Raw genomic sequence first — 25,887 nt, forward strand, 5'->3', positions numbered from 1 at the left:
TGTATCCAATGAATGCACTAGCTGCTCTATCTACCATCGTACTACCAAAGGGTCGAGATCTGGTTTGGAAATACGTAACCAAATGTCTCCCGCTCGTCAGGGGTGACCCAGTCGCCTCCACCTGTGTGACGTGTGGCAAAGATGAATCCTCCAATGCAAGGAGACCACGCTGCCAGTGAAGATACTGAAAGAGGTTACTGCTGCCAACAACATTCCACCACCAGTCTGGGACATCACCCTCCTCAACCTCAAACAAACTCCAATGACTATAAACTTGGTCGCTGCAACACTAGAACGAATATGGTTCCGACGTAATGATCTACGTCACCAAAGAGATGAACCATTCACTGAACAATACCTGCGAGCTAGATTGATAAGTGATATGCGACATATTATAAAAGTAAACTGGGACAAGACGTTAGAATTATGTAATCGATGGCACTTGGCTCTAATGAACCAAACCGGCGAATCAGTAATACATACGATTACAGAACGAATACAAACTATCATCCTTGGATTTTCCTCCAAATACAACCATCCTACTGTTTACAAGATCGCACTACCTAGTCATTTGGAGAGGTACAAGACTTGGCGTACTCTTCATCTATAATCGTTCACCTCAGGTTCATTCCTTTCATCCTTTTCACCACCGTCATCCTTTTTTATTCTCTCTACAACTATCAATAATAATATTAATAATATAATAATTCACTAAATAATAATAATAATTATATCAACCCAATATTATAGCCTATAGTGCTAGTGAAAAAAAAAAAAAAAAAAAAATAGCGATATCTTTAACCAATTTATTTTTAGAACAAGCAACAATCCAAAACAATCCAACATGCTTGACACTATACAAAAAGATACATGATCAACGTCCATACAACATGTATCATAGACATGGACAAACCCCCAGAACAAATTTACTTTAATTCTTCTTGAGATAATCTTTATTTCTTGCTGGTCAATTAAAAAGTATAATTAATAAAACTTTGTAACTTCTGAGTACTACTCTTCCCGATAGGAGAGAACAGGAAAAGAATTACTTTTAAAAAAAAAAAAAAATCGCCTCGGCCCTAATTTTAAACATCTCTCTTGATCAAGTTTAATCAATCTCTATTGATGTAGAGGTTGTGCTCAGTATATACAGTCATATTCTAAAATTACTTTTTCAATTCTATTGTACATCTTGATTTTATTTCTTTACACTTTTCCATTTTAATTTTACACTTTGTAGGACTACGACGGTATCTGATCATCTTTGATCCCAAACTTTCGTTCTTGACTGATGGATTAATTAAAATTAAATCACAATTGTGACTACTACTTTTTATCTTCACATCTTTCTGTTTTTTAAAATTGAGCTCATCATTTTTATATCTATATATTCATATATCTATAAATTATTATTATATACCTCTCAAACTAATTATATATTTACCTAGTATCTATATAGTTATTACAGCTTTGATTTTAGGGTCATAAATGACTTTAATAAATTAATTGATTTAATTTTAATTAATCCATCAGTCAAGAACGAAACATTCCCTTCTTATGAAAACTCAATCAACAAAAAGAATCCAAACAGGTTAATAAGAAATCAATGTTGGCATTATATGCTGAACAACTTCAACATCAAGGGTTTGATTTAAACTCAAAACAGGTCAAGAGAGATGACAATTATTTAAAATTAGGGCCGCGGCGCTTTTTTTTTTTTTTAAAGTAATTCTTTTCCTGTTCTCTCCTATCGGGAAGAGTAGTACTCAGAAGTTACAAAGTTTTATTAATTATACATTTTAATTGACCAGCAAGAAATAAAGATTATCTCGAGAAGAATTAAAGTTAATTTGTTCTGGGGGTTGTCCATGTCTATGATACATGTTATATGGACGTTGATCATGTATCTTATTGTATAGTGTCAAGCATGTTGGATTGTTTTGGGTTGTTGCTTGTTCTAAAAATAAATTGGTTAAAGATATCGCTTTTTTTTTTTTTTTTTTTTTTTTTTTCTCAGCACTATAGGCTGTAATATTGTGTTATATAATTATTCTATGTTATTATTATTTAGTAAATTATTATATTATTAATATTATTATTGATAGATGAAGAGAGAGTAGAAGAAGATGAAGGTGTTGACGCAAATATGGCACCCATCTTCTTCTAATTTTAGTACCATACTTGCGGTGAAACCTTAAGCCTTGGGTGCGTCCAAGACCGACTGCCGCTCTCAACTCTCACGCCGATTTACTCCCCATTGTGGACACTCGTCTTTACGTGTTGCATATTGTATTTGAGATGTCAGATGGCTTTCTATCGCGACGGCCCAGTAGGTCCTCCACTACCTTCCCGTTACTTGTTGCAGTCTGGCTACCCAATCTCCTACTGAGAAGGGGAAACTAACCCGGTCATCCTTCCGTGGGGGTGTCCTGTCCTCTAGATCCCTAGAGTCGGATGGTTTTTCTCCTCAATCCCCCCAATTGTGGTCAAGTTAAACGTTGGCGCCAAAAGTAAAGTTCGAGGGCAGGATTCGAACCTATGACCTTTACGTTCCCGGGGTAGCACACTCCCGACTCACTTGCCACGCCATGCCCACAGGGCCGCGGCGCCGGGGCCGACAAGAGACGAGAAAAATGATTTTAAAAACATCACGCCTTGTTAGCTCAGTCGGTAGAGCGCAAGACTCTTAATCTTGTGGTCGGGGGTTCGAGCCCCCCATAGGGCTATCTTTTATGTTTTTGCTAGACTGAACTTTATTTTTTCGGCTTTTGTTTGGTATTTGTTGTCTAGTAGAGCTTGGTATATTTCACCCAACTCTTGACTGATGGGCAAAAACACTTTGCAAATAAATACTACATCGACTACACCTCTCCACAATCAGTATTTAAAACCGTCAAAACTATCCAACACAATAGAGGAAGAAACACCATATTTAGATTCTTTGCTCGTTGCCTGCCTGGACTAGTTTATGTCAAGAAAGAACAGTGCCCAAGCTGCCAAGTGATCCCGGAAAATGTCTACGTTCATCACTTCTTCCAATGCCAAAGGACTACAAAAATGACGAACAATCTACAACTACTTTACACGGAACTAATTGGAACCGAGACCCAATGGAACTTTCAAACTCTCAACTTTAAAATCAACAGGAATCTCTCTCCCACCAAACAAACCAACTACAATAACCTCACCTCAATAATACTCCACAACCTATGGACTGCGATAGCCTCACTCCTATTTAATGAAAACGAAGATGAACACAAGCTGATAACACATGATGAAATAAGGAATCAATATAATAGATTAAACAAGACAATAATGTACGCCAATAACAACAAGCTATAAGCCTCCAACCTCCAACACAAATGATTGCAACTCAACACAAACAACACATATAAAAAGAAAAAAAAAAAATAATAACAACATTTATTTAAACTAATAATCTGTACAGGGACAAGAGAAATCTTGCGCCAACCAATTAAATCAAATAAATCTAAAATACACTTTTGTAGTAAAAAAAAAAAAAATTATTTTTTCGGCTTTTTTTTCATAGTCTTCTAAATTATTGTTAAAAAAAAAAAAAGATAAAGAAAAAAAAAAACTATTTCTTTATTTAATTAAATTAATAATAATAAAAACAATGATGGAATGATAAATAATAAAGTAGTTGATAGGGTCGATCGAGAAGATGAATTTGATTGAACTACGAGTAATGGTGGTGGGGAATAAAGGGGAGCATCTTGAGGACCACATGAATGGTTTGGGTCGACAGCAACACTGATTGTCAATGAAATTGGTTTGGCAGTGTCTAGGTTTTGAACGGAAAGGGGAACCATTTTATCGGGTGAGCAAGTTTGAAAGGACATTGAATTTCCATCGGTATTGACATTGGTCAAACTTAAATTGGGGACATTATAGTTAAATGGACCAGTTCCATTCATAGCTACCGTGATGTAATGTCTTGAACTATTAAAGGTTTGTGTGATTTGAATGTCAATCGTCTGACTTGCATTGAATGGTAAGGTAGTCTGTATCAATTGTCCTTCATGACTGAATGCTTTTTGAACCCAATGATTATCTTTATAGATAATAAGTGATATATATCCATTTGATAATCCAATCATCTGAAAACAAAGTACAATCAAAAAGATTGAAACTATTAAAGATTTCTTTTCCATTATAAATAAATTGATAGAGATAAATAGAAATAAAAATAGATATAGATATAAATATAGATAATAATGATAGTGATTGCGATCAAGATAGAATAAAAAAAACAAAATTACCAAAAATTGATTTAGGTGTGTCTTTACAACAACAACAACAACACTTACTATAACCCATTGATTGCGAGTATGCTACAAAATAGATGGGGTGTAGAAACCCATTATATGCGATGGATCATCAATTTCCACTTTTGATTTTTTCCATATTCACACACAAAGTGTTGGTAGTGTGCATTATAAATATATATAAATAGATAGATATAAATAGTATACATATATATACATATTTATTTGTTATTTTAATAAAGAAGCTTGTTTTTCACAAGCAAGTTTTGGAGTAACTTGAATATTGAGAAACAAGTCACCAGCCACTCCATTGCCAATGACTGATCTAATATTAAAGTATACATCTCTTTCAGTGGAACATAATCTAACACCAGAGTGTTGCAATGTGTTCATATTGTTGTTTCTCCATATATTTTCCACCTCTAAAGAGTAGTGAGCAAGACCACCAGCATAGATGGATATAGTGATGGTCTGACCAATATACCTAGCATCTTGCATCAATTTAAAAGATTTGATTGTGTTGACACTATGACCAGAGAATATAAAGGTTCCTGCTTTTGCTTCTGCAACAGTCTCCCAATAGGCATTACCTTGTGATGGTGTTTGTAGTATCATACTAGCATGACTACTTGACACTACAATGAATAAAACTAAAAATAGTAGTATTATTTGATTACAATACATTTTAAAGATAAGATGATGAATGTGATAATGATGATGCCATGACTACTATTGGTTGAGTATTGGTTTTAAATTTTAAATTTATCATCTACTATTGTTGCTACACACACATAATAATATTATTATTATATTATATGAACCAATAGGTGTGGTAGTGTTGTGCAGTTCATTCTTCATTGACCAAGTATACACATAAATATATTATGTGATGTATATATATATATCTCTATTATTATTATTACATTATCTATCACAAACACTTCGTCGTAGCTCAAAGATGACCCAAAGATAACGACAACGAGCTCGTCAAAAAAAAATCCTCATAAATCTTATAAATTATTGTATAGAACGAAACATATGAAAGGTGTAGAGAATTAGACTGGGATGCACATTGGTGCCTTCCTTTTCTCTCTCTTATTTATTATTCTTGTTTGAAACGATCTTAATAGTAGTTGTAGCAGATCATCTTAACTTTTGTTTGATCGTACGATGATACGAAATCTACTTACCTTTTCAGTCATTTTCATTGTATTATCATGTTGTGATTTACAATCAAATGCACAATCATTACCACAAGAAGAACGTATGTAGTAGAGTTTGCTCTTTAAAATTGATAAACATCTCTCTCTAACACATTTTTTTTTCTACTCCTAGTTGATTCTATTATTTGGTTAATCAGACAATACAAAGCCCAACTTCCACAAGACCAAACTATTTGTAACTACGCAACTTCTACTGCTTTTGTCAATTGTACAACGTTGATCAATGGTTTCAATCATATTTCAGATGTGTATGTACTAAAATTTATATATTTTTATAAATATTAATTATTATTATTAATATATTTATTTGTTTGCTTGTTTGTTTGATTGTAGGGGGATGATTGGTTCTTTTGATAGTGGAGCTACACTTCAACCAGATCCCAATTTAAATACTTTTACAATGCCATATTTAAAGAGTATTTCGTTGAGACCTACTGGAGTAATGAATGTGGCACTCAATACACTTTCTCGCATGTCAAATCTACCACTGCTCACAAAGTTGTATATTCAAAGTGACCCTTCCATCACATCGATTCCAGCATCCTTGTCAAGTGGCGGTCTACCAAAATTGGAATCACTGACTCTTTATCAAATATCGATCGCATCCCTCAAGGCGCCATTCTTTGATAAATCACCCATATACACGATGATTATACATCTAACTACAGGGTCAGAGTTTATCATCGACAGCTCTTGGAATCATCCCAATGTATCGATTTTATCCATTTCCATGGCTAAAATGACAAACCCTACCATTTCATTTGACCTTTCCAGTCTTTTCAATTTAACTACATTTGAAATTACTTGTATTGATCCCTCTTCTGTCATTCCCCTTGATATAGATAATCAACATGTTAATTCATTGTAAAAAAAAAAAAAAAAAAAAAAAAAAAAAAAAAAAAAAGGGTACACCAACTAATATTATTTTATTTTTTTAAAAAAAAAGAAAAGTTATGGGTAGTGGTGGAAGTTTATTCAATGTTAATTTTATCACAATTCCATCTAAACTTACCGAAATGTAAGAAAACGTAAAAAAAAAAAAATTTAATAATATTAACTTAATATTTTATTATAGAGTTTCTACTGGATCAGTAACTTGGGCAAATGATCTAAAAGATTTACCATCAATTACACACATGTAGGTTTATTAATGAAATGTATCGAGAATTATAATTATTAACAATTTAAAAAAAAAAAGTACATTTTATCTATCAACCATTTCAACTATTCCTTGGAGTCAATATCCAAAGACTTTGACCTATTTACAATTTAAAAGCTGTATTTTATCGGCGGCCATACCAAACTCCCCACTTCCACTGTCAATGAATAGAGTTTATCTTGAGAATGTAACATCACCAGGCAATCAACCAATTCCAGTCCCTTGGAATATTTTCAATAATACTCAAACTATATTGTCCATCACAGATACTTTACTTACTGGAACTGTTCCAGATCTATTATGTTCATCAAAGTTTTCATTACTTAAAAATGTTGGAACTACTTTAACTATTCCTGGTATGGAATGAAAAAAACAAAAAAAGAAAAAAGAACATTTATATATTAACAAAACTCTTGTTATTATTATTTTTAGATTGTTTTTGGTGTTATTCAAATGATACTGCTATCTTAACGACTACCCTTGTTAAACCAACTGGTTTCGTTTGTAGTATGTAGATAAAGAAAGAGAGAGGGAGATTTAAGTGTATTTTTTATTAATCTCTTTTTTTTAAAAATTTTATTAATTTCTTTTTTCTAGATTATAAAACAGATTCAACAAATGTTTATTTAATTAATGGAACTGCCAAGGTTTTTGGTGATTTGATAGGATGGGGTACAGCAGGCAACACAATATATGGTACAAAAACATATAATCTTGTTGCTACACCTCCTAATATACCCAACAAGGAATTGACTTTTAGTTTGGTGGGTGGTGCATTTAACTACGCCAAAATTACAATCACTAGTTTATTTAATAACAAGACACCACAGTTAAAATATTCATGGAATGTACTTGAAGTTGGTATTGTCATAAACAACGCAACAGCACCAACCATCGAACAAATCCCAACTGGTATCGGTTACAGAATTCCATTTACCTTGTTTAATCCATTTGCTCCACACATTGTCACCATTGACAACACATATCCATGTGATATATTATTAAATTCATCTTCCTTTTTGTATTGCACATCGGTTGATGTTGGTGGTGGTAATCATACGATTACAATTGCAAATGAGCGTGTTAGTAAAATACTCGATTTTAGCTTTGCTCAATTGTATCCATTGGTCACTTCATTTTTGGTAGATTCAAAGGACAATAGAAATATTAGTCTTTATGGATACTATGGACCTAATTTAGATAAACCTACAGTCTATCTAAACGGTTCAACTAGTCTTTCATGTAAAGTTATGACTATTAGCACAAAATATATGGACTGTTATCTTGACCAAGTACCAGCTGTCGGTACTGCCTCTGTCACGGTAATCGTAGACACTTTTGTCTTTACCAGACCTGACGCTCTATACTTTTCATCGAGTGACAGTGGTAGTGACTCTGAGCAAGAGTGTATGGACCGTACCAACAACTGTAACGGGCATGGTCAGTGCAACAGCCAAGGTGAGTGTGACTGCGAGCCACTCTACAATCCAGACGATGACTGTGCCACTAAATACACAAACACTACACCTATTATCGATCCCACCAAACCAACCACTTCATTTGACATTGATGGAATCGATTTCCAATTTGAAATTGTTGCAGTTCAAGAATTAGATATGGATGAAAATATCATCAAAGAGGTTCCAACTGATTTATGGATTTCAAACGTCACCATCAACACCACTCTCACCGTCGCCGACTATCAACTCATCATTACCAACCGTACAATCATTGGCCCCCTCACCAATGTATTTGCAACCATTTCATTCTCCTCGATTGCTAGAACCATTCCATTTGGTCCACAAACACTATCACTCAAACCAAGTGCGATAAAGGTTGCTGTCAATATTAGTCAATGGAGTTTCCAAGATAATCTCACATATCTCAGAGTTGTATTTAGAACCACTATCAATAACAACCAAACAGTCAGACGTGGTTGTAAAGAGATACCAATTGAATCTCTTTCTTTTGATGAGTATGGATCAACACTACAATACCTTCGAGTTGTCAAAGATAATATTCAATTTAGTGGTAGATTTATCGATTATTCCATGTCTGATGGAAGACCAACCTATTCCCGTACTCAACTCATTTCACTGTTACCAAACAGTGACCAAACCACCTCAAATGCAACCATTGGTATCTTACTCAGTCAATGTAAAGAATGTCTTCTTGATCCAGACTTTACACCTTTGCTCATCGACAAGGATTCCAACAACGGTTGTGATAAATCAAACAATACTTGGCGTATCATCGTTGGTTGTGTAGTTGGTGGTATGGCTGCTATCGCAATTGCAACAGGTTCTATCATGTTGTATAAAAGAAATCAAAGAATCAAAAAAGGAAACAAAAAGATGCAAAATAAATTGAATCAATTCAATAAATAAATAAATAAATAAATAATAACAATATATATAGGTATTTAATTTAAATGGAAGTTCAAATAAATAAATAAATAAATATCATTTTTTAAAAATTTCAATTATCAGAGTGGTGCTCATAGAGAAGAAGTAGTTGCTATGATTGTAATTTATATATGTACAAATAGAGAAAGTACCTTCCAACAGGTCATCAATTAAAATATCACAACAATCAACTCTTCTTCACCAACAAACATCAATGAAATGAATCAATCATCATTAATCTATCATCAAATCAACTTTAGATGATTATTGTACGAGGGTCGAGAAAGATGATACTTGACCTGTTTACATTGTTAGAATAAACGACAAGACCACCCCCTTGTCTTTGATTTACAACGACGTCGCGGAGAGTTGCGCAACGAGCTCGTCAAAAAAATCAAAAAAATCTATAAGATTAAGGTATGTAGGGATAAACACCTCAGGTCGGCCCTAATCACATGTTTCTTTTTTGTTGGTTTTTTTTCTTCTTCTTTATAAACGTTTGTAACACTCCTACTCTTACTCAATACTATTTGTAATATTATTTCTTTCTATCTTTCTTTCACTTTGTTTGATCAGGATGAATAGAAATCCTTTTTGTTTATGGCAATCACCAATTGCCTTTTCAATCATTTTCATAATGATGTTGTCATGTTGTTCCAATGCACAAACATTACCACAAGAAGAACGTAGGTAACCCTACTATATTTTTTAAAAAATTAAGAGAGAAAAAAGAAAGCTTGATAATTCTAACTTATTTTTTTATTTATTTCATCCTATATACACTGCAGTTAATTCTATCGTTTGGTTAATTAGGTAAATAATATTTATATATATATACAGGAGACAATATACAGTACAGGATAGGATATGATAGAATAGGATTGATTAATCTTTTTTTTTTTAAATTTTAAATTAGACAATACAAAGCCCAACTTCCACAAGACCAAACCATTTGTAACTATAATTTAAGTCCCGTCATTTATGTTTACTGTGCAGTAATCAATGGTGTCAACCATATTACAGATGTGTAAGTACTAAACCCAAAGATTTTTTAAAAAAAGAAAAAAGATTAAAAATTAATTATTATTTATTTATTTACAGGGCAATAATAGATTCTTTTGATAGTGGAGCTACACTTCAACCAGATCCCAATTTAAATACTTTTACAATGCCATATTTAAATAGTATTTCGTTGAGACCTACTGGAGTAATGAATGTGGCACTCAATACACTTTCTCGCATGTCAAATCTACCATTGCTCACAAGGTTGTATATTCAAAGTGACCCTTCCATCACATCGATTCCAGCATCCTTGTCGAGTGGCGGTCTACCAAAGTTGGAATCTATCACTTTTTATGATTTGTCTTCGTCCGTCAAAGCCCCATTCTTTGATAAATCGCCTCTATACTCGTTGCTTATATCAATCAATACAGCGTCGGCAGGAGTAGAGGTTTCCATCGACAGCTCTTGGAATCAACCTAATATATCGAGTATTACTCTTACCCTTAGATTGACAAACCCGATCCTATCATTTGACCTTTCCAAACTTTCCAATTTAACTACATTTTATCTTTACTCTAGCGGTCCCTTTTCCTCAACCTTTCCACTTAATATTAATCACCAAAAATTAAGTGAATTGTAAGTACTATAAAAAAAAAATATTTAAAAAAAATTATTAATTCATTTTTTTATCAATCTACAATTATAGACGACTTACAGGTGAAAGTGGAAGTTCATTCAATGTTAATTTTATCACAATTCCATCTAAACTTACACAAATGTAATTACTATTAAAAATATAAAAAATTGAATTAATATTAAATACTATAATTTATTATCACTCTTTTAGATATTCTACTGGATCAGTAACTTGGGCAAATGATCTAAAAGATTTACCATCAATTACACATCTGTAGGTTTTTATATCAATATATATATATATATATATATATCGAAAAATAATTCTTAATTAATATAATTTTTTTTTTACAAAAAAAGTTCATTTACTCTATCAACCATTTCAACTATTCCTTGGAGTCAATATCCAAAGACTTTGACCTATCTACATTTTAAAAGCTGTATTTTATCGGCAGCCATCCCAAACTCCCCACTTCCACTGTCAATGAATAGAGTTTATCTTGAGAATGTAACATCACCAGGTAATCAACCAATTCCAGTCCCTTGGAATATTTTCAACAACACCCAAACCATCTTGTCCATCACAGATACTTTACTTACTGGAACTGTTCCAGATCTATTATGTTCATCAAAGTTTTCATTACTTAATAATGTTGGAACTACTTTAACTATTCCTGGTATGAAAAAAAAAAAACAAAAAAAGAAAAAAGAACATTTATATATTAACAAAACTCTTGTTATTATTATTTTTAGATTGTTTTTGGTGTTATTCAAATGATACTGCTATCTTAACGACTACCCTTGTTAAACCAACTGGTTTCGTTTGTAGTATGTAGATAAAGAAATTAGATTTAATTTTCATTTTATTAATCTCTTTTTTTAAAATTAATTTCTTTTTTCTAGATTATAAAACAGATTCAACAAATGTTTATTTAATTAATGGAGTTGGTAAAGTCCTTGGTGATTTGATTGGATGGGGTACAGTAGGCAATACAATATATGGTACAAGAACATTTAATCTTGTTGCTACACTTCCTAATATACCCAACAAAGAGCTGACTTTTAGATTGACGGCTGGTGTATTTAATGCTCCCAAAACTACAGTAACTAGTTTATTTAATAACAAGTCACCACAGATAACATATACTTTGAATGTACTAGAAGTTGGTATTGTCATAAACAACGCAACAGCACCAACTATCGAACAAATCCCAACTGGTATCGGTTACAGAATTCCATTTACATTGTTTAATCCATTCGCTCCACACAATGTCACCATTGACAACAAGTACCCATGTAATATATTATTAAACTCTTCCACATTTTTGTATTGCACATCGGTTGATGTTGGTGGTGGTAATCATACGATTACAATTGCAAATGAGCGTGTCAGTAAAATACTCGATTTTACCTTTGCTCAATTGTATCCATTGGTCAATTCATTTGTGGTAGATTCAAAGGACAGTAGAAATATTAGTCTTTATGGATACTATGGACCCAATTTAGATAAGCCTACTGTCTATCTCAACGGTTCAACTAGTCTTTCATGTAAAGTTATGACTATTAGTACCAATTATATGGATTGTTATCTTGACCAAGTACCAGCTGCCGGTACTGCTTCGGTCACGGTCATTGTCGATACCTTTGTCTTTGCCAGACCTGATGCTCTATACTTTTCATCTTCTCCTGGTTCGGGTAGTGGTGGCAGTGGTAGCGACATCGAGCAAGAGTGTATGGACCGTACCAACAACTGTAACGGGCATGGTCAGTGTAACAGCCAAGGTGAGTGTGACTGCGAACCACTCTACAACCCAGATGACGACTGTGCCACTAAATACACAAACACTACACCTATTATCGATCCCACCAAACCGACCACTTCATTTGACATTGATGGAATTGATTTCCAATTTGAAATTGTTGCAGTTCAAGAATTAGATATGGATGAAAACATCATCAAAGAGGTTCCAACTGATTTATGGATTTCAAACGTCACCATCAACACCACTCTCACTGTCGCCGACTATCAACTCAACATTACCAATCGTACTATTATTGGCCCTCTTACCAATGTATTTGCAACCATTTCATTTTCTTCACAATCGCGAACCGTTCCATTTGGTCCCCAAACATTGTCGATTAAACCAAGTGCGATAAAGGTGGCTGTCAATATTAGTCAATGGAGTTTCCAAGACAATCTATCCTACCTTCGTGTCGTTTTTAGAACCACTATCAATAATAACCAAACAGTAACACGTGATTGTAAAGAGATACCAATTGAATCTCTTTCTTTTGATGAGTATGGATCAACACTACAATACTTGCGAGTTGTTAAAGAAAATGTTCAATTAAGTGGTAGATTTATCGATTATTCAATGTCTGATGGAAGACCAACCTATTCTCGTACTCAACTCATTTCACTGTTACCAAACAGTGACCAAACCACCTCAAATGCAACCATTGGTATCTTGCTTAGTCAATGTAAAGAATGTCTTCTTGATCCAGACTTTACACCTTTGCTCATCGACAAGGATTCCAACAATGGTTGTGATAAATCAAACAATACTTGGCGTATCATCGTTGGTTGTGTAGTTGGTGGTATGGCTGCTATCGCAATTGCAACAGGTTCTATCATGTTGTATAAAAGAAATCAAAGATTTAAAAAAGGAAACAAAACAATGCAAACTAAATTAAGTCAAGTCAATAAATAATAAATAATAAATAAATTGTATTATTACCAGAACAATACTTTTCTAAATCGTCTAAAGATAGTAGTAAGGGAACCATTGGGATCTTAGTATAGATCTTACTGGGTACGAAAAAAACAAAAACAAGAAAACCCAGAGTGTCCACTACGCAAAAACTCGTTACCGTTTCAAACGAGCTCGGAAAATTATAGTGTTCAAGCTCGTAATATAAATCAGGGTTTGGACAATGATTGTGAGGTCATCTAGAGAGTTTTAGAATGACGTGCATGTTGTAGAACTTTTGAAGCATCACTATCATCATTTCTCATTTTTCCCAAAGAGATAACTGTTTACACATATAAAAGATGAATAATAAGATGCCGACAATTCATTTTACTTATTTAATAGTATTATTGTCAATATTATTTAGTTTTAATATTTTAGTAAATTCACAAATACTTCCAACTGATCCCGATGAAGGTAAATAATTATATCTATTTTTTAAAAAATTAATGAACGGTTTTTGTGTTAAGAAAGAGCGGGAAAAAACGAATCGCGCAGTTAATCAAATCAGCCAGCACTATCATTATTCTTTTCAATTAAAGTTTAACACTAATATTTATCTCTCATTATATAAAACATCATATATTTATTTCATTTTTAAAAATGTTTTGTTACTATAGTAATATCTGTTCAATGGTTAATAGCACAATATCAATCTAAAATACCACCAACAAACTTTTGCAATGTTTCAATGCCAACCTATCAATACATTGTATGTTCAGAGGTTGATGGAGGGATGCACGTGACATCTATCAGTTTATCTATAGACTCTGGTCTCACAACTGGTGCATGGCCAGACCCAGAGTTGAAAAAGTTTACTCTACCCTATGTAACTATGTTTTCAGTATCCAACATTAGAGTTAAAAATGCTAGCTTGAATGTCTTGGACCTCATGGTTGACATGCCAAGATTAACAAAACTTTTGTATGTTTAAAAAATATAAATATAAATATAAATATTCTAATTAATATTATTATTTAGATTATTGAAAGATCCACAAATTAGATATATTCCAGCAACATTGTCAGCTGGTCTTCCAGCTTTGGAACGTTTGGATTTACTTGAATTACCAGGTCTAACTAAAATCGAACATCCATTCTTGTATGGCTCACCCAAACTTAATTTTATCACAATCTATGGTATTAGATATCTGATCGAGATGAGAGTCAATTCCTCTTGGTATCTCCCGTCACTTGAATATTTGCAGTTCACCGTAAACTTTACCGATCCTTCCCTCTTTGATTTGGTATTCACCGAACAATCCTTCCCAAAGATGACAAAGTTGGATCCAAAAACCTATGCTGGCTCACCTCCTCCTGTAGATGGTTATTTGGATATTAAAATTGGTCTACCAAAGTTAATTGCAATGTAAATATAAATCAAAAAGATTAAAGATAAAGATAGATCTATCTTTATTTAACCAATCTATTTTTTTAAACATTAGGTATCCAGCATCAGTTTTACCAACCAAAATACGTATAAACTTTATTCAATATCCTTCATCTAATACATTTCAGTTGTAAGTAGAAATAGATAGTTGAAAATAGAATATATTTTAATCTCATATTAATTTTCTTTTTCTTTTTCTTTCTAGAACATCATCTGGAAATATAGAATATTTACCATCGGGGTTAGATTTAATTAATTCAACCCTTCTCTCAACCTTTAATATGAGAAATGGCAATTTTTCAGAGTATTTTCCAATAGTCAATCAGTATCCTCAACAATTGGGTTTCATATCGATAGAAAATTCATACTTGCCAACTGGTCTTCCAGCCATTCCACCTAATCCATCTATGAAGACCGTCACCATTACTGACACTTTTATGCAAACTTTTCCATGGGATTCATTTGGTAATAGTACAACCACATTCCACATTACAAATACCAATCTCACAGGTTCCATCCCATCCAGTTTTTGTAGTAATAAACTACCAAATCTAAAAAATATCTTTGGTGATCAATTACTTGTTCCTGGTATGTACAAACAAAAAAAAAAAATATTAAATAATAATAATAATAATATATATTATATAATATAGTTATAAATATTAATTAATTATTTATTTTTGTAGATTGTTTTTGGTGTTATGCAAATGATACAACTATTTTTTCTACTACTCTTCCAACACCAACCACTATTGATTGTGGTATGTACATAATAATAGAGAGAATATTTAAAATATATATATTTTAATATTAATCTTTTTATTTATTTATTTTTTTTATTTTTTTTTTAGGTATAACATTAGAATCAAATGATATTTATTTAATTAATGGAACTGGGTTTATAAGGGGTAAAAACATTGGGTGGGGTATTGAAAGTGCAGTGACACCAACTGGACAAAGATACTCACTTGGTGAAGCTCCATCTATTCCAAATCAAGAATTAAAACTATTGATTTCACCTATCAAGTATAGTGTTAGAATTCCAATTACAATTGCTTTAAATGCTAAAACTTCATATGTAGTACCAATTACTATATTGGAGGTTGGAATTGCCATTGGTCCAGTGACAGTGACTCAGTTACCAACAGGTCTAGGATTAAAGATTCAATTCTATTCATTTAATCCATTTATCAATTCAGTGGTCATGGTTGATAATAATAGTACGTGTACGATCATGAGTAACTCGACTTATCAATTGTATTGTACCGTACCAGCAACTCTACCAGGTCCTCACAATCTATCGGTCACAAATGAATATTATGGTAAATCGGTTGGGTTTGTGTACCAACAAACCTATCCATTGGTCAATTCATTCCACTATGATAGATCTGATTATAGAAATGTCAGTCTATATGGATTCTTTGGTGCCACTTTGGGTCAACCTCTAGTCTATCTAAATGAAACAACTTCTATTGGATGTACAGTAAAGGTGATCACCAAAAATTTCATCAATTGTTATTTGGATGCTATGCCACCCGGTGGAATGGTATCCGTATCTGTCAATGTTGACATTTATTCATTTACAAGACACAATGCAATGTCTTTTACTTATTCAAATCAAGGTAGTAGTAGTGATAGTGGTAGCGGTAGTGATGATTCAAAATTATCACCAAAAGATAAGTGTATGCAAGATACTCATAATTGTTATGGTCATGGTCAATGCGATGAAAATGGACAATGTCAATGTGAACCAGATTATCTTCAAATTGATGATTGTAAAACAAAATGTAAAGTAGAAAAAAAAAAGAAAAAAAAACAATTAATATTAATATTTTTGTTTCTTTTAGATACAAATACAACACCAATAGTTGATCCAACAAAACCAACAACATCATTTGATATTGATGGAATTGATTTTGAATTTGAAATTGTTTCAATTCAAGAATTGGATGTGGATGATACTATTGTCAAGGAATTACCAACTGATTTGTGGCAATCAGTGATCAATGAGACTGCCACTTTAACAACTGCCAACTATCTTCTCAATATTACCAATTCAACCGATCGTGAAATGAACCAAAACTTAGAGGTCAGAGCAACCATTTCATTTTCATCGCAAGCCAGAACAGTCGCATTTGGACCTCAACAACTAGACATTAATCCAAATGCAATCAAGGTTGCTGTTAATATTAGTAATTGGGATTTCTATTCCGTTCTAACCTATCTCCGAGTAGTATTCAAGACCAACATCCTTACCAATCAAACCTACACTTTTGATTGTCAACAATATCAAGTCGAACCACTTTCCTTTGACAAGTTTGGTTCCACTCTTCAATACCTAAGTGTTGTAAGGGATAATGTCGAGTTTAGAGGTCGATTCATTGATTACTCTTTGGCTGATGGTAGACCAACCTATTCCAAAACACAATTATTATCACTTACCAAAAATACCGATTCCAACTCTACAACATCAACTGCAATGATTGGATTACTTCTTAGTCAATGTAAAGAATGTATTCTCGATCCAGACTTTACACCTTTACTCATTGACAAGGGTCAAGATGAATGTGGAAACTCAATCTCTGACAGTCACTGGAGGATTATCGTTGGTTGCGTCATAGGTGGTATTGCTGCAGTTGGCATTACAACTGGTTCCGTCATGTTAATTAAAAAGAATCGTAAATCTCAAATGTATGAAAACAAAATGAGACAAAAATTAGATTCTGTAAATCAAAAATAAAAAGTAATAAATAAATAAATATATATATTTATTATTCTATTTATTTATTTTTTTCTATTAATAATTACGTAATAAAAGATTTGAAATTTTAGCAGACCAAATCATTGTACCACTACTAACTAGAACAAGTTCAGGGAAACCAATAATTAGACCGAACCATTGTTGTCTTTCACTGCCTTGATATGGCATCCAAACAGATTGATATTCTAAACATTGATCAGGTTGTAAAATTGGGTCTCCAGCTTGTGAACAAACAGCAACACAAAATTGAAGTAAATCTGTCAACGAGTCATAACAGATCATTCCCGAATAGTAAATACCAGTGACCGATTTGATATTGGTAGGTGGTTCTGGTGATGACCACATGACTTGATTGTTATCAATTTGGACAACACTTATGATACCTGTGGTATCGTTCCAAACGAGATTTAGGAATTGGTTGGTTAGGTTTTGTTGGGGTAATAGTTGAGAACGTGGTTCAGCGGCGTCTGGAGTATCTACCAGTTTTATAGTGACAGAGTTGAAGTATTCAAAACGAGTGTCTTGACCACCAAGCAAACCACCTGAAACCTTTCCAGTAATGTCAATCATCAAAACACCCCATGGGATGCGGTTGGTTTGATAACTAAATCCTTCAGATTTGGAATCACCAGCTTGTGGGTACATGGAAAGCGAGTGGATGGCTGGTGAACCTGGGATAGCTTCTACTTGATAGTATGGGTATTCCGGATACAACGATGAGGAGAGTGATATTCCATTGTCTTGTACTCTTAGAATGTAGGGAGGGTCTTCTGCTACCTCTGTCTCTGTAAATGCAAGAACATCATTTTTAAAGTAGACATTGTTTTCATAAATGACTAGGTTTCCATCGGGACGTAGTTGTAAATATTGTTTACCATTGGTGATATAGTTTCGTGAAGAGGTTGATACTATTGAATCGGTGTAATGTAGATATGACCCGTAATCCATCGGAATGTTGTGGTAATCGATTTTCTCGGTGCTGTTGAGAGCCCATACCAAACGACCTCGTTCATCTAGGATTTGCAATGCCCATACCGACCACGACATGGTTTGTGGCGCCACCAAGAGGTATCTACCACCAAGACCACCCATTGCAAGACACACATTACTAGGATCGACTAGAGTACCAATAGAGTCAGTGGGAGAAGCAAAGCACAACGACCCATCTTGATTTATCTGAAGGTACACCGATAAGAGGAATTGAAATGGTATTGGCGTTTTCGTGACTACCACTTTGGTACCGTTTGTTACAGCAAAAAATAACCCATTGTTAATGGGTGATCTATTGCCAAACAGGTTTCTGTCTGGTTCCAATCCATCCAAGTACTGACCCGACATGACAAAGGCTACTGGATGTATATTTTTAAATCTCCAGTATTGAGCTGGAAACCCGTAAATACCCCATGTAGCCTGAGTACCCGCCATCAACGACACACCCTCTCTCGTAAGAACAAGAGAGTCGGTCGTGACACCAAACGTTTTTGTATTTGAAATGCCAACCTTTTTGGTACCATTGTAAAAAACCATTTGACTCAAGTCTATTGCTACATAGTTTTTGGCTGCTGGATTGTCCAATGTATAAGTTGCCAATATCTTTTCACCAACTTGGAACTCGACTCTACCAAAATTAATATTAATTCTAGTACTATTAAAACTTAAATCTAGTATATTTGATAAATTGGTACTCATTAAAATTAATTTTGATCCTATTGATCTTAATGAATAATATTCTAAAAAATAAATAAATAAATAAATTAGTCAAAAATTAATTAAACATAATTCATCTTTTTTGATCATTTCATACCTGGATAATAAACCAATTCAGAATAAGATAAATATTTTCCATTATTATTTAATTGTGTTTTTATGTATCTTGGACCAACTCTAGACGGGAAACTACAATTGTGGTAACCCATCAAAGGTGCATCGGTACAATTGATCAAAATATAACTATCTATTTTAGAATGGGGTGTTTCAACAAGATAATAACTTGGTTTGAATAGAGAGTGATATATATTTAATATTTCAACATTTCCTCCAAATAATGGTAATGGATTATTGGAAAATTCATCTAATCAAAAAAAAAAAGAAAAGAAAAAAAGAAAAAGTAAGTATGAATAAATTAATTAATTAATTTTTTTGATAACTTACAATTGCTAACAATTTGAACTTGTAAAATGATACCAGTATTATAGGATTCAGCAAAATAACCATTTAAAGGAATATCGGATACTGAGGCAGAGATTGGGATGGAAAGAGAAAGGAATACACGGTACTTGGAGGGAGAACTAAAAGAGAGAACTGTGAGATTGGAGAAACCAACAGTCGAAAGAAATTCTCTACTATAGACACCTGGTGGGAGAGTAATTGATAGCCCACAACGACTACTTTGTGAATACAGAGTTACTGGGATATAGCTCTTGTCCTTTAGTGGTGGCAGTTCGTAGATTGAAAAGGTAATATTAATGTTTGGTTGAGCTAGTGTTGGTGTTGCAGTGATGTTGTTTAATAGTATGATTTGAGAAATATTATTGGTTGTGATCAACACTGAAACTGGGACTAATGGAACACTAAATATTGGTGTGTCCATGGTGGTACAAGTGATGATTGAATGACTGATGAGGTTGTTGTAAAAGTATGATAATGTAACATTGATGTTTGCTTTTGGTGTGTCTTCTTTTGAATTGGGTAGACTAAACACCATGTCTCTTGTGAATGTTAATTTAATTTGACCCCTGTATTGTACAGTCACTTGATACGATGATTGTACAACCACTTTACAGTCATCTGGGAACACCATACTCGTCAAAGAAGAACAGCTACTATTACTAGTAGTGGTGGTATTATCGACTACACACCAACCATAGTATCTTAGATAATAAGTACCTGATTGGAGTGTCATGAGTTGACAAGTTTGAGTATTTGCAATCGTACCTATACACCCCGACTGAGTGTTGATAAGGAATGCAATGTCTTGTCGAACGATTACAATAGATGACGATTCTATAGTATCGGATAGACTGTCAGTTGCAACTGATGATGGTATACCTCGACTACTGCTACCACCACCACAAACAGTGTAATGACTGAGTACTGGGACGAGCTCCCACTGCAGATCATCGGGTGGATGGACTACCGACAGCTTGTAGCACCCGTCATCGAGTTGTTCAAAGAGGAATGCACTCGAGCTATTGGTCGTCTGTTGATAGTTGATAGATGGGTCGGTGATACTCTCGACATTGACCACAACCTTTTCACCATAATCGATAAGAGTGTTTTCTTGCACACTCGTTACACTTGAATCAAATCGACCATTAAAAAGAGAGTCAATAAATCCAATGCCCTCTAAATTAAATGTTGCTCCGACGACTCTAAGAAAAGGTAGTCCACAACCACATAATAGAAAAATAAATAAAAATAAAATTTTTGATATAAATAATTGGGTCATTTCTACAAATAAATTATGTGTAAAGTAAAGTAAAAAAGAGAAACTGAGAGAGATTTAATAATGTTAGAATACCTTCCTATCCTATCTTTTGATCATCACCAAAGGAGTTCAAAAAAGATTGTTTTTTGCCCAACAACAACAATATTTTTTGATGAAAGGGATATCACCTATCAAATAGATTCAGCAACTTCACCCATTAACAATGATTGATTAAGATCTTCACATTCCTTATATAGTTATAATACACAAAATATAATTAAGAAAATTAAAAATAAAAGGGATGTAATAATGTTAGAAACTCTTAATATCTTTTTGATTAAACATCTTTGTTCGTTTCTTCTACAACAACATTCATTGTTTTTGATCAAATCCAAAATAAGATTCATTTTTATTCTTTCTCAAAGGATGTCAAGGTCTTCTCGGACCTCTGAGGGTCTCGTTTTTGTGATCATTCAATCTCGACTGGTTGTTGAAATTTGATCAACACATACACAACAATGTATATTTCTAGATCTCTACTTATTAATATATTTTTTTTTGTATTTGTATTTGTTACTCATATAGATCATTTGAATTTTGTTAATGCTCAATCAACACTACCAGCTGACGAAGGTATGTAGCTACAAAATACCAAATGTTGAGACATCATTTGTTGACTTGATCTTAACTCTTTCTATTGCAATATACAGTTCAGTCAATAGTTTTTCTTATTAGACAATTTGGAAGTATACTACCACAGACCCAACTAGGATTTTGCAATAATTTAACAGATACGAACCAAGTGGTTAAATGTGGTGTTGTCAGTAGCGAGTATCATGTTTTAGAAGTGTATGTTTTGTAAAAAATATATATAAATTATCAATATCAACCAATATAAATTGATGTTATATATTATTCTTTTTTTTTTTCAAACTAAATAATAGCAAATTACAACTTGGTTTTAAATATGCGGGTATACCAGACAGCACATTGGAGAAACTTAGTCTACCATGGTGTAAATCTTTTCAACTATCAGCATCCCAACAAGAGAACAAATCAATTAATATCCTCGATTATCTTGTTGATCTACCTAAACTTGAAGATTTGAGGTATGTACATCCAATAATAATCACGTCCAAACTGGGAGGATCGAGAGTAAGGAGAGAATGAGATGGTAGCTGAAATCTCTGTCTTTGGTCCAACAATCGTATTATTATTATTAGTACTAAATATTTTTTAAAAGGGTACAACAAATTCAAGTTCCAGTTAGTCTTCCAAGTTCGATGAATTTACCTAGTTTAAAGGTTTTGATGGTTCACAATCTTTTCAATTTTACAACACTACCTAGTTGGTTCTTTTCCAATAGCACCGGTTTAGAGACCCTCTTTTTAACAATGGGAGATATTAGGCAAGAAGATTTATCAGGTTGGAGATTCTCCAACTTGACCACACTTCGAATGACATTTGGCTGCCAGTCACCGACCACATTGCCAATCGATTTGCTTGATATTTCATTTCCAAAATTAAATGTGCTCCAAATTACAATTTTAAATGGATCTTGTTTTATAGATATTCGTTCAAATATTACCAAGCTTGGTTCATTGTATGTTTTGACAATCAATCAATAGATTGTTTTTTAACCGAAAATACTTTTTTTTTTTAGAGATCTATTTACACAAATAGGCGAATCGATTGATCAATCTTTGAAAGTTACTTTTGTCAAGATTCCTTCTTTGTTATTGATAAATATTTATGGTCCCTCAATCACATTTGAGCCAACTGATTTAGGAGTTTTAAAAAATCTTGATTACCTGTATGTTGTTTTTAAATCCATAACAAAAAAATTAAATTAGAAATTTCTAACCATTTTAATCTCCAGGACTATTCAATATGCCAACTTATCATCATATTATCCATTCAAAACATATCCGTCAACCTTGAAAATATTGTATGTATAAAATAATAATATAAAAAAAAAGGCTACAAAAATCTAATTTCTTTTTTCTATAGAAATATCTACTATTCAATTTGAAACCTTACCAAATATCCCATTTCCACCTTCACTAGGTTATATAGGCCTCAGAAATAATCCCTTTTTGGTTAGCATTCCGTGGAGTATTTTTGGAAACAATTCAGTGACTGCAACCATCGCCAATAATACTGCTCTTGTTGGTCAAGTCCCAGAGTCATTTTGTATATCAAAATTTAGTCTTTTAAATGTATCCAGTGGTGCCATGACTCTACCAGGTTTGTTAAATTTACATAGTTATAATTGTAAATAGTAGTTTATAAAATACTAATTTACTAAAAAATATCCTTTAGATTGTTTTTGGTGTTATAGTGGTGATTCAACTATTTTAACCACCTCTTTGACTATGCCCTCTGGATTTGTTTGTGGTAAGATAGATGAAACTAAAGATATAGTACAAATCTCTTAAAAAAAAGTAGTTAATATTAATTTAATAATTTAAATTCTTTTTTCTTTTTAAAGATTTATCAAATTCTCAAAGTGTAGATTTGATTAATGGAACTGGTATATTGAGTTCGAAAAATATTGGATGGGGTAACAAAAATACAACAAGGTATAATTTAATTGCCACCAAACCAAATATACCAAACCAAGTACTCACATTGAAATTGGATACATTGTTGATTGGGCCAAGACAACCTGTTTCCATTCAATTCAATTCCAAAATGCCAGAGCTGACAAGACAAGTACAAGTACAAGAGTTTGGTATCTTTTTTGACACTCTGTCAAAACCATTGGCCGTACAAACTGCAAATTGATTGTTTGTCAATATTTCATTCACTTTGTTTAATCCTTTTGTCATCCATACTGTTATGATTGATGACACTATACCATGTATTATAACGTCAAATTCGAGTTCATATATAGTTTGTCAATCCCTATTCATCGGTGGTAGTATTCATAAAGTCAGTGTCATTAATTCACAAAATAGTATTGATTTATCATTTACTATGATGTATCCACTCGTGACTGCATTTGACTATGATAGAAATGATACTAGAAACATTATATTGTATGGAGAGTTTGGAAGCAATGGACAAACCAATCCAGCGGTCTATCTAAATGAAACAGTGTATTGTCAAGTAACCTATGCATCCCAATCATTACTGAATTGTAAATTGGCTAATCCACCATCATTTGGTAATGCTTCGGTTTCTGTCATTATTGATTCATTTATATTTAATCGTACAAATGCCCTCAACTTTGTTAATAATAATAATAACAACAACACTAGTGGTGGTAGTAGTAGTAATATTTCACCAATCGAACAATGTGAACAATCTACTTTTAAATGTTATGGTCATGGTGAATGTGACTCTTTTGGTAATTGTCAATGTTATCCAAATTATGATCAATTAGATAATTGTAAAAATATGTGTATGTATAAAAAAAAAAAAAAAAAAAAAATTAATAATTAATAATTAAATTTTTTTTTTCTTTCCATTTACTATTTAGATACAAATACAACACCAATTATTGATCCAAAAAAACCAACAACATCATTTAATATTGATGGTATAGAATTTGATTTTGAAATTATTTCAATTCAAGAATTGGATTTGGAAGAGAATATTGTAAAAGAATTGTTGGCCGATAATTGGAACTCTAACATTACAATAACTCCATCTATTACTATCGCCAATTACCAATTAAATATTACCAACAACAACGATACTACTACTACTACTACTACTAATATGATGAGTCATTACGGAAACACATCAGTCTCGGCAACCATTTCATTTTCATCGCAAGCGAGAACAGTCACCTTTGGAAGTCAACAACTAGACATTAATCCAAATGCAATTAAATTGGCTGTCAATATTAGTGGTTGGCATTTTGATACTAATCTTTCCTACCTCCGAGTAGTATTCCAAACGTCATCGATCAATAATACACAATCATATACCTATGATTGTAACGACTACCGTCTAGACCCTCTATCATTTGATGAGTATGGGACAACACTGCAATACTTGCGTGTTGTAAAGGACAACGTCCAATTTAATGGTAGATTCATCGATTATTCAGTGGCTGATGGTAGACCAACGTATTCGCGAACCAAACTCATCTCGCTTACACCAAATACCAAGGCTGCACTTGACAACACGTCATCGGCATTGATCGGAGTGTACCTTAGTCAGTGTCAAGAGTGTTTGCTCGACCCCGACTTTACACCTTTGCTCATTGACAAGGGTGACACTCGTTGTGGCAGCGACCAATCAAACAACACTTGGCGTATCATTGTCGGTGCTGTAGTTGGTGGTATTGGTATGGTTGCCGTTGCTATTGGTTCTGCTCTTCTAATACAAAAGAAAAAAATCTACAATCGAAATATAAAAGCATTACAAGCTAAAATGAAAGCATTTGAATGAATAAATAAATAAATAATAATAACAATAGAAAAATAGAAATACTATGAGAAATAACACTCTCACTTGCCTTGGAGCTTCTTTTTTTTATTTTAATCTTTTTTTTTTATTTCCTCCAAGATTAATAATCTTGAAGACAGAGAGATAAAGAAAGAGAGAAGAAAGTGTATAGTTTTTGATGATGTTAAATCATCCTCAGAAACTGAGAGCGAGATAGGTCTGTGATCACTTTCACTCTTTGCACCGCCGACCTCCATATATATATCCCCAAAAGATCATTTTTGGTAATAACTACGTTGCACCCCCGAACACCTCACTGCCCTGCTCCTCTCCTCTCGACCCTGGGGAAGAGAACCCATGGACAAAGAGAGAGACAATTAAAGAGGGAGGGTTTCGAAACTCTATATATATATATAAAATATAAATAGATAGAGACAGAGATATA

The 25,887-nt window shown here is 33.1% G+C and overlaps 5 protein-coding genes and 1 non-coding gene across 6 annotated transcripts; 4 read left to right on the forward strand and 2 right to left on the reverse strand.

Annotated features, from left to right (window-relative positions):
* Nucleotides 1-1,011: 1,011 nt before the first annotated feature.
* On the reverse strand, nucleotides 1,012-4,973 carry DFA_09581 (uncharacterized protein; the record flags this gene model as incomplete). The annotated part of the gene is made up of 8 exons (XM_004352184.1): nucleotides 1,012-1,048; nucleotides 1,171-1,383; nucleotides 1,882-1,957; nucleotides 3,200-3,231; nucleotides 3,637-4,075; nucleotides 4,332-4,355; nucleotides 4,547-4,924; nucleotides 4,967-4,973. The coding sequence occupies 8 exons, from the start codon at nucleotides 4,971-4,973 to the stop codon at nucleotides 1,012-1,014; spliced, it is 1,206 nt and encodes a 401-aa protein (XP_004352236.1).
* Nucleotides 2,653-2,725, forward strand: DFA_09582. Its single transcript has one exon. It is a non-coding gene; the product is annotated as a tRNA-Lys (tRNA).
* Nucleotides 4,974-5,459: 486 nt separating the features above from the next.
* DFA_09583 (uncharacterized protein) lies at nucleotides 5,460-17,593 on the forward strand (the record flags this gene model as incomplete). Its single annotated transcript, XM_004352185.1, has 24 exons — nucleotides 5,460-5,553; nucleotides 5,625-5,760; nucleotides 5,846-6,376; nucleotides 6,459-6,530; nucleotides 6,588-6,650; nucleotides 6,711-7,027; nucleotides 7,104-7,178; nucleotides 7,269-8,985; nucleotides 9,653-9,766; nucleotides 9,993-10,103; nucleotides 10,178-10,714; nucleotides 10,785-10,856; nucleotides 10,926-10,988; nucleotides 11,075-11,391; nucleotides 11,468-11,542; nucleotides 11,618-13,352; nucleotides 13,832-13,881; nucleotides 14,085-14,388; nucleotides 14,446-14,832; nucleotides 14,909-14,983; nucleotides 15,059-15,441; nucleotides 15,540-15,614; nucleotides 15,705-16,628; nucleotides 16,701-17,593. The coding sequence occupies 24 exons, from the start codon at nucleotides 5,460-5,462 to the stop codon at nucleotides 17,591-17,593; spliced, it is 9,120 nt and encodes a 3,039-aa protein (XP_004352237.1).
* A 57-nt stretch (nucleotides 17,594-17,650) lies between these two features.
* On the reverse strand, nucleotides 17,651-21,448 carry DFA_09584 (uncharacterized protein; the record flags this gene model as incomplete). Its single annotated transcript, XM_004352186.1, has 5 exons — nucleotides 17,651-19,344; nucleotides 19,419-19,685; nucleotides 19,766-20,985; nucleotides 21,264-21,289; nucleotides 21,362-21,448. 5 exons carry the CDS (start codon nucleotides 21,446-21,448, stop codon nucleotides 17,651-17,653), a joined length of 3,294 nt encoding a protein of 1,097 aa, XP_004352238.1.
* Nucleotides 21,449-21,559: 111 nt separating this feature from the next.
* Nucleotides 21,560-23,828, forward strand: DFA_09585 (uncharacterized protein; the record flags this gene model as incomplete). Its single annotated transcript, XM_004352187.1, has 8 exons — nucleotides 21,560-21,674; nucleotides 21,833-21,890; nucleotides 21,986-22,150; nucleotides 22,285-22,644; nucleotides 22,705-22,854; nucleotides 22,921-22,989; nucleotides 23,383-23,438; nucleotides 23,533-23,828. 8 exons carry the CDS (start codon nucleotides 21,560-21,562, stop codon nucleotides 23,826-23,828), a joined length of 1,269 nt encoding a protein of 422 aa, XP_004352239.1.
* A 54-nt stretch (nucleotides 23,829-23,882) lies between these two features.
* On the forward strand, nucleotides 23,883-25,445 carry DFA_09586 (uncharacterized protein; the record flags this gene model as incomplete). The annotated part of the gene is made up of 2 exons (XM_004352188.1): nucleotides 23,883-24,447; nucleotides 24,526-25,445. 2 exons carry the CDS (start codon nucleotides 23,883-23,885, stop codon nucleotides 25,443-25,445), a joined length of 1,485 nt encoding a protein of 494 aa, XP_004352240.1.
* Between the last annotated feature and the right edge of the window lie 442 nt (nucleotides 25,446-25,887).

The sequence above is a fragment of the Cavenderia fasciculata genome, assembly GCF_000203815.1.
Source record: "Cavenderia fasciculata unplaced genomic scaffold Scf_EU5ZYIE01EUG8B-5, whole genome shotgun sequence".
In the NCBI taxonomy this organism is placed as follows: domain Eukaryota; phylum Evosea; class Eumycetozoa; order Acytosteliales; family Cavenderiaceae; genus Cavenderia; species Cavenderia fasciculata.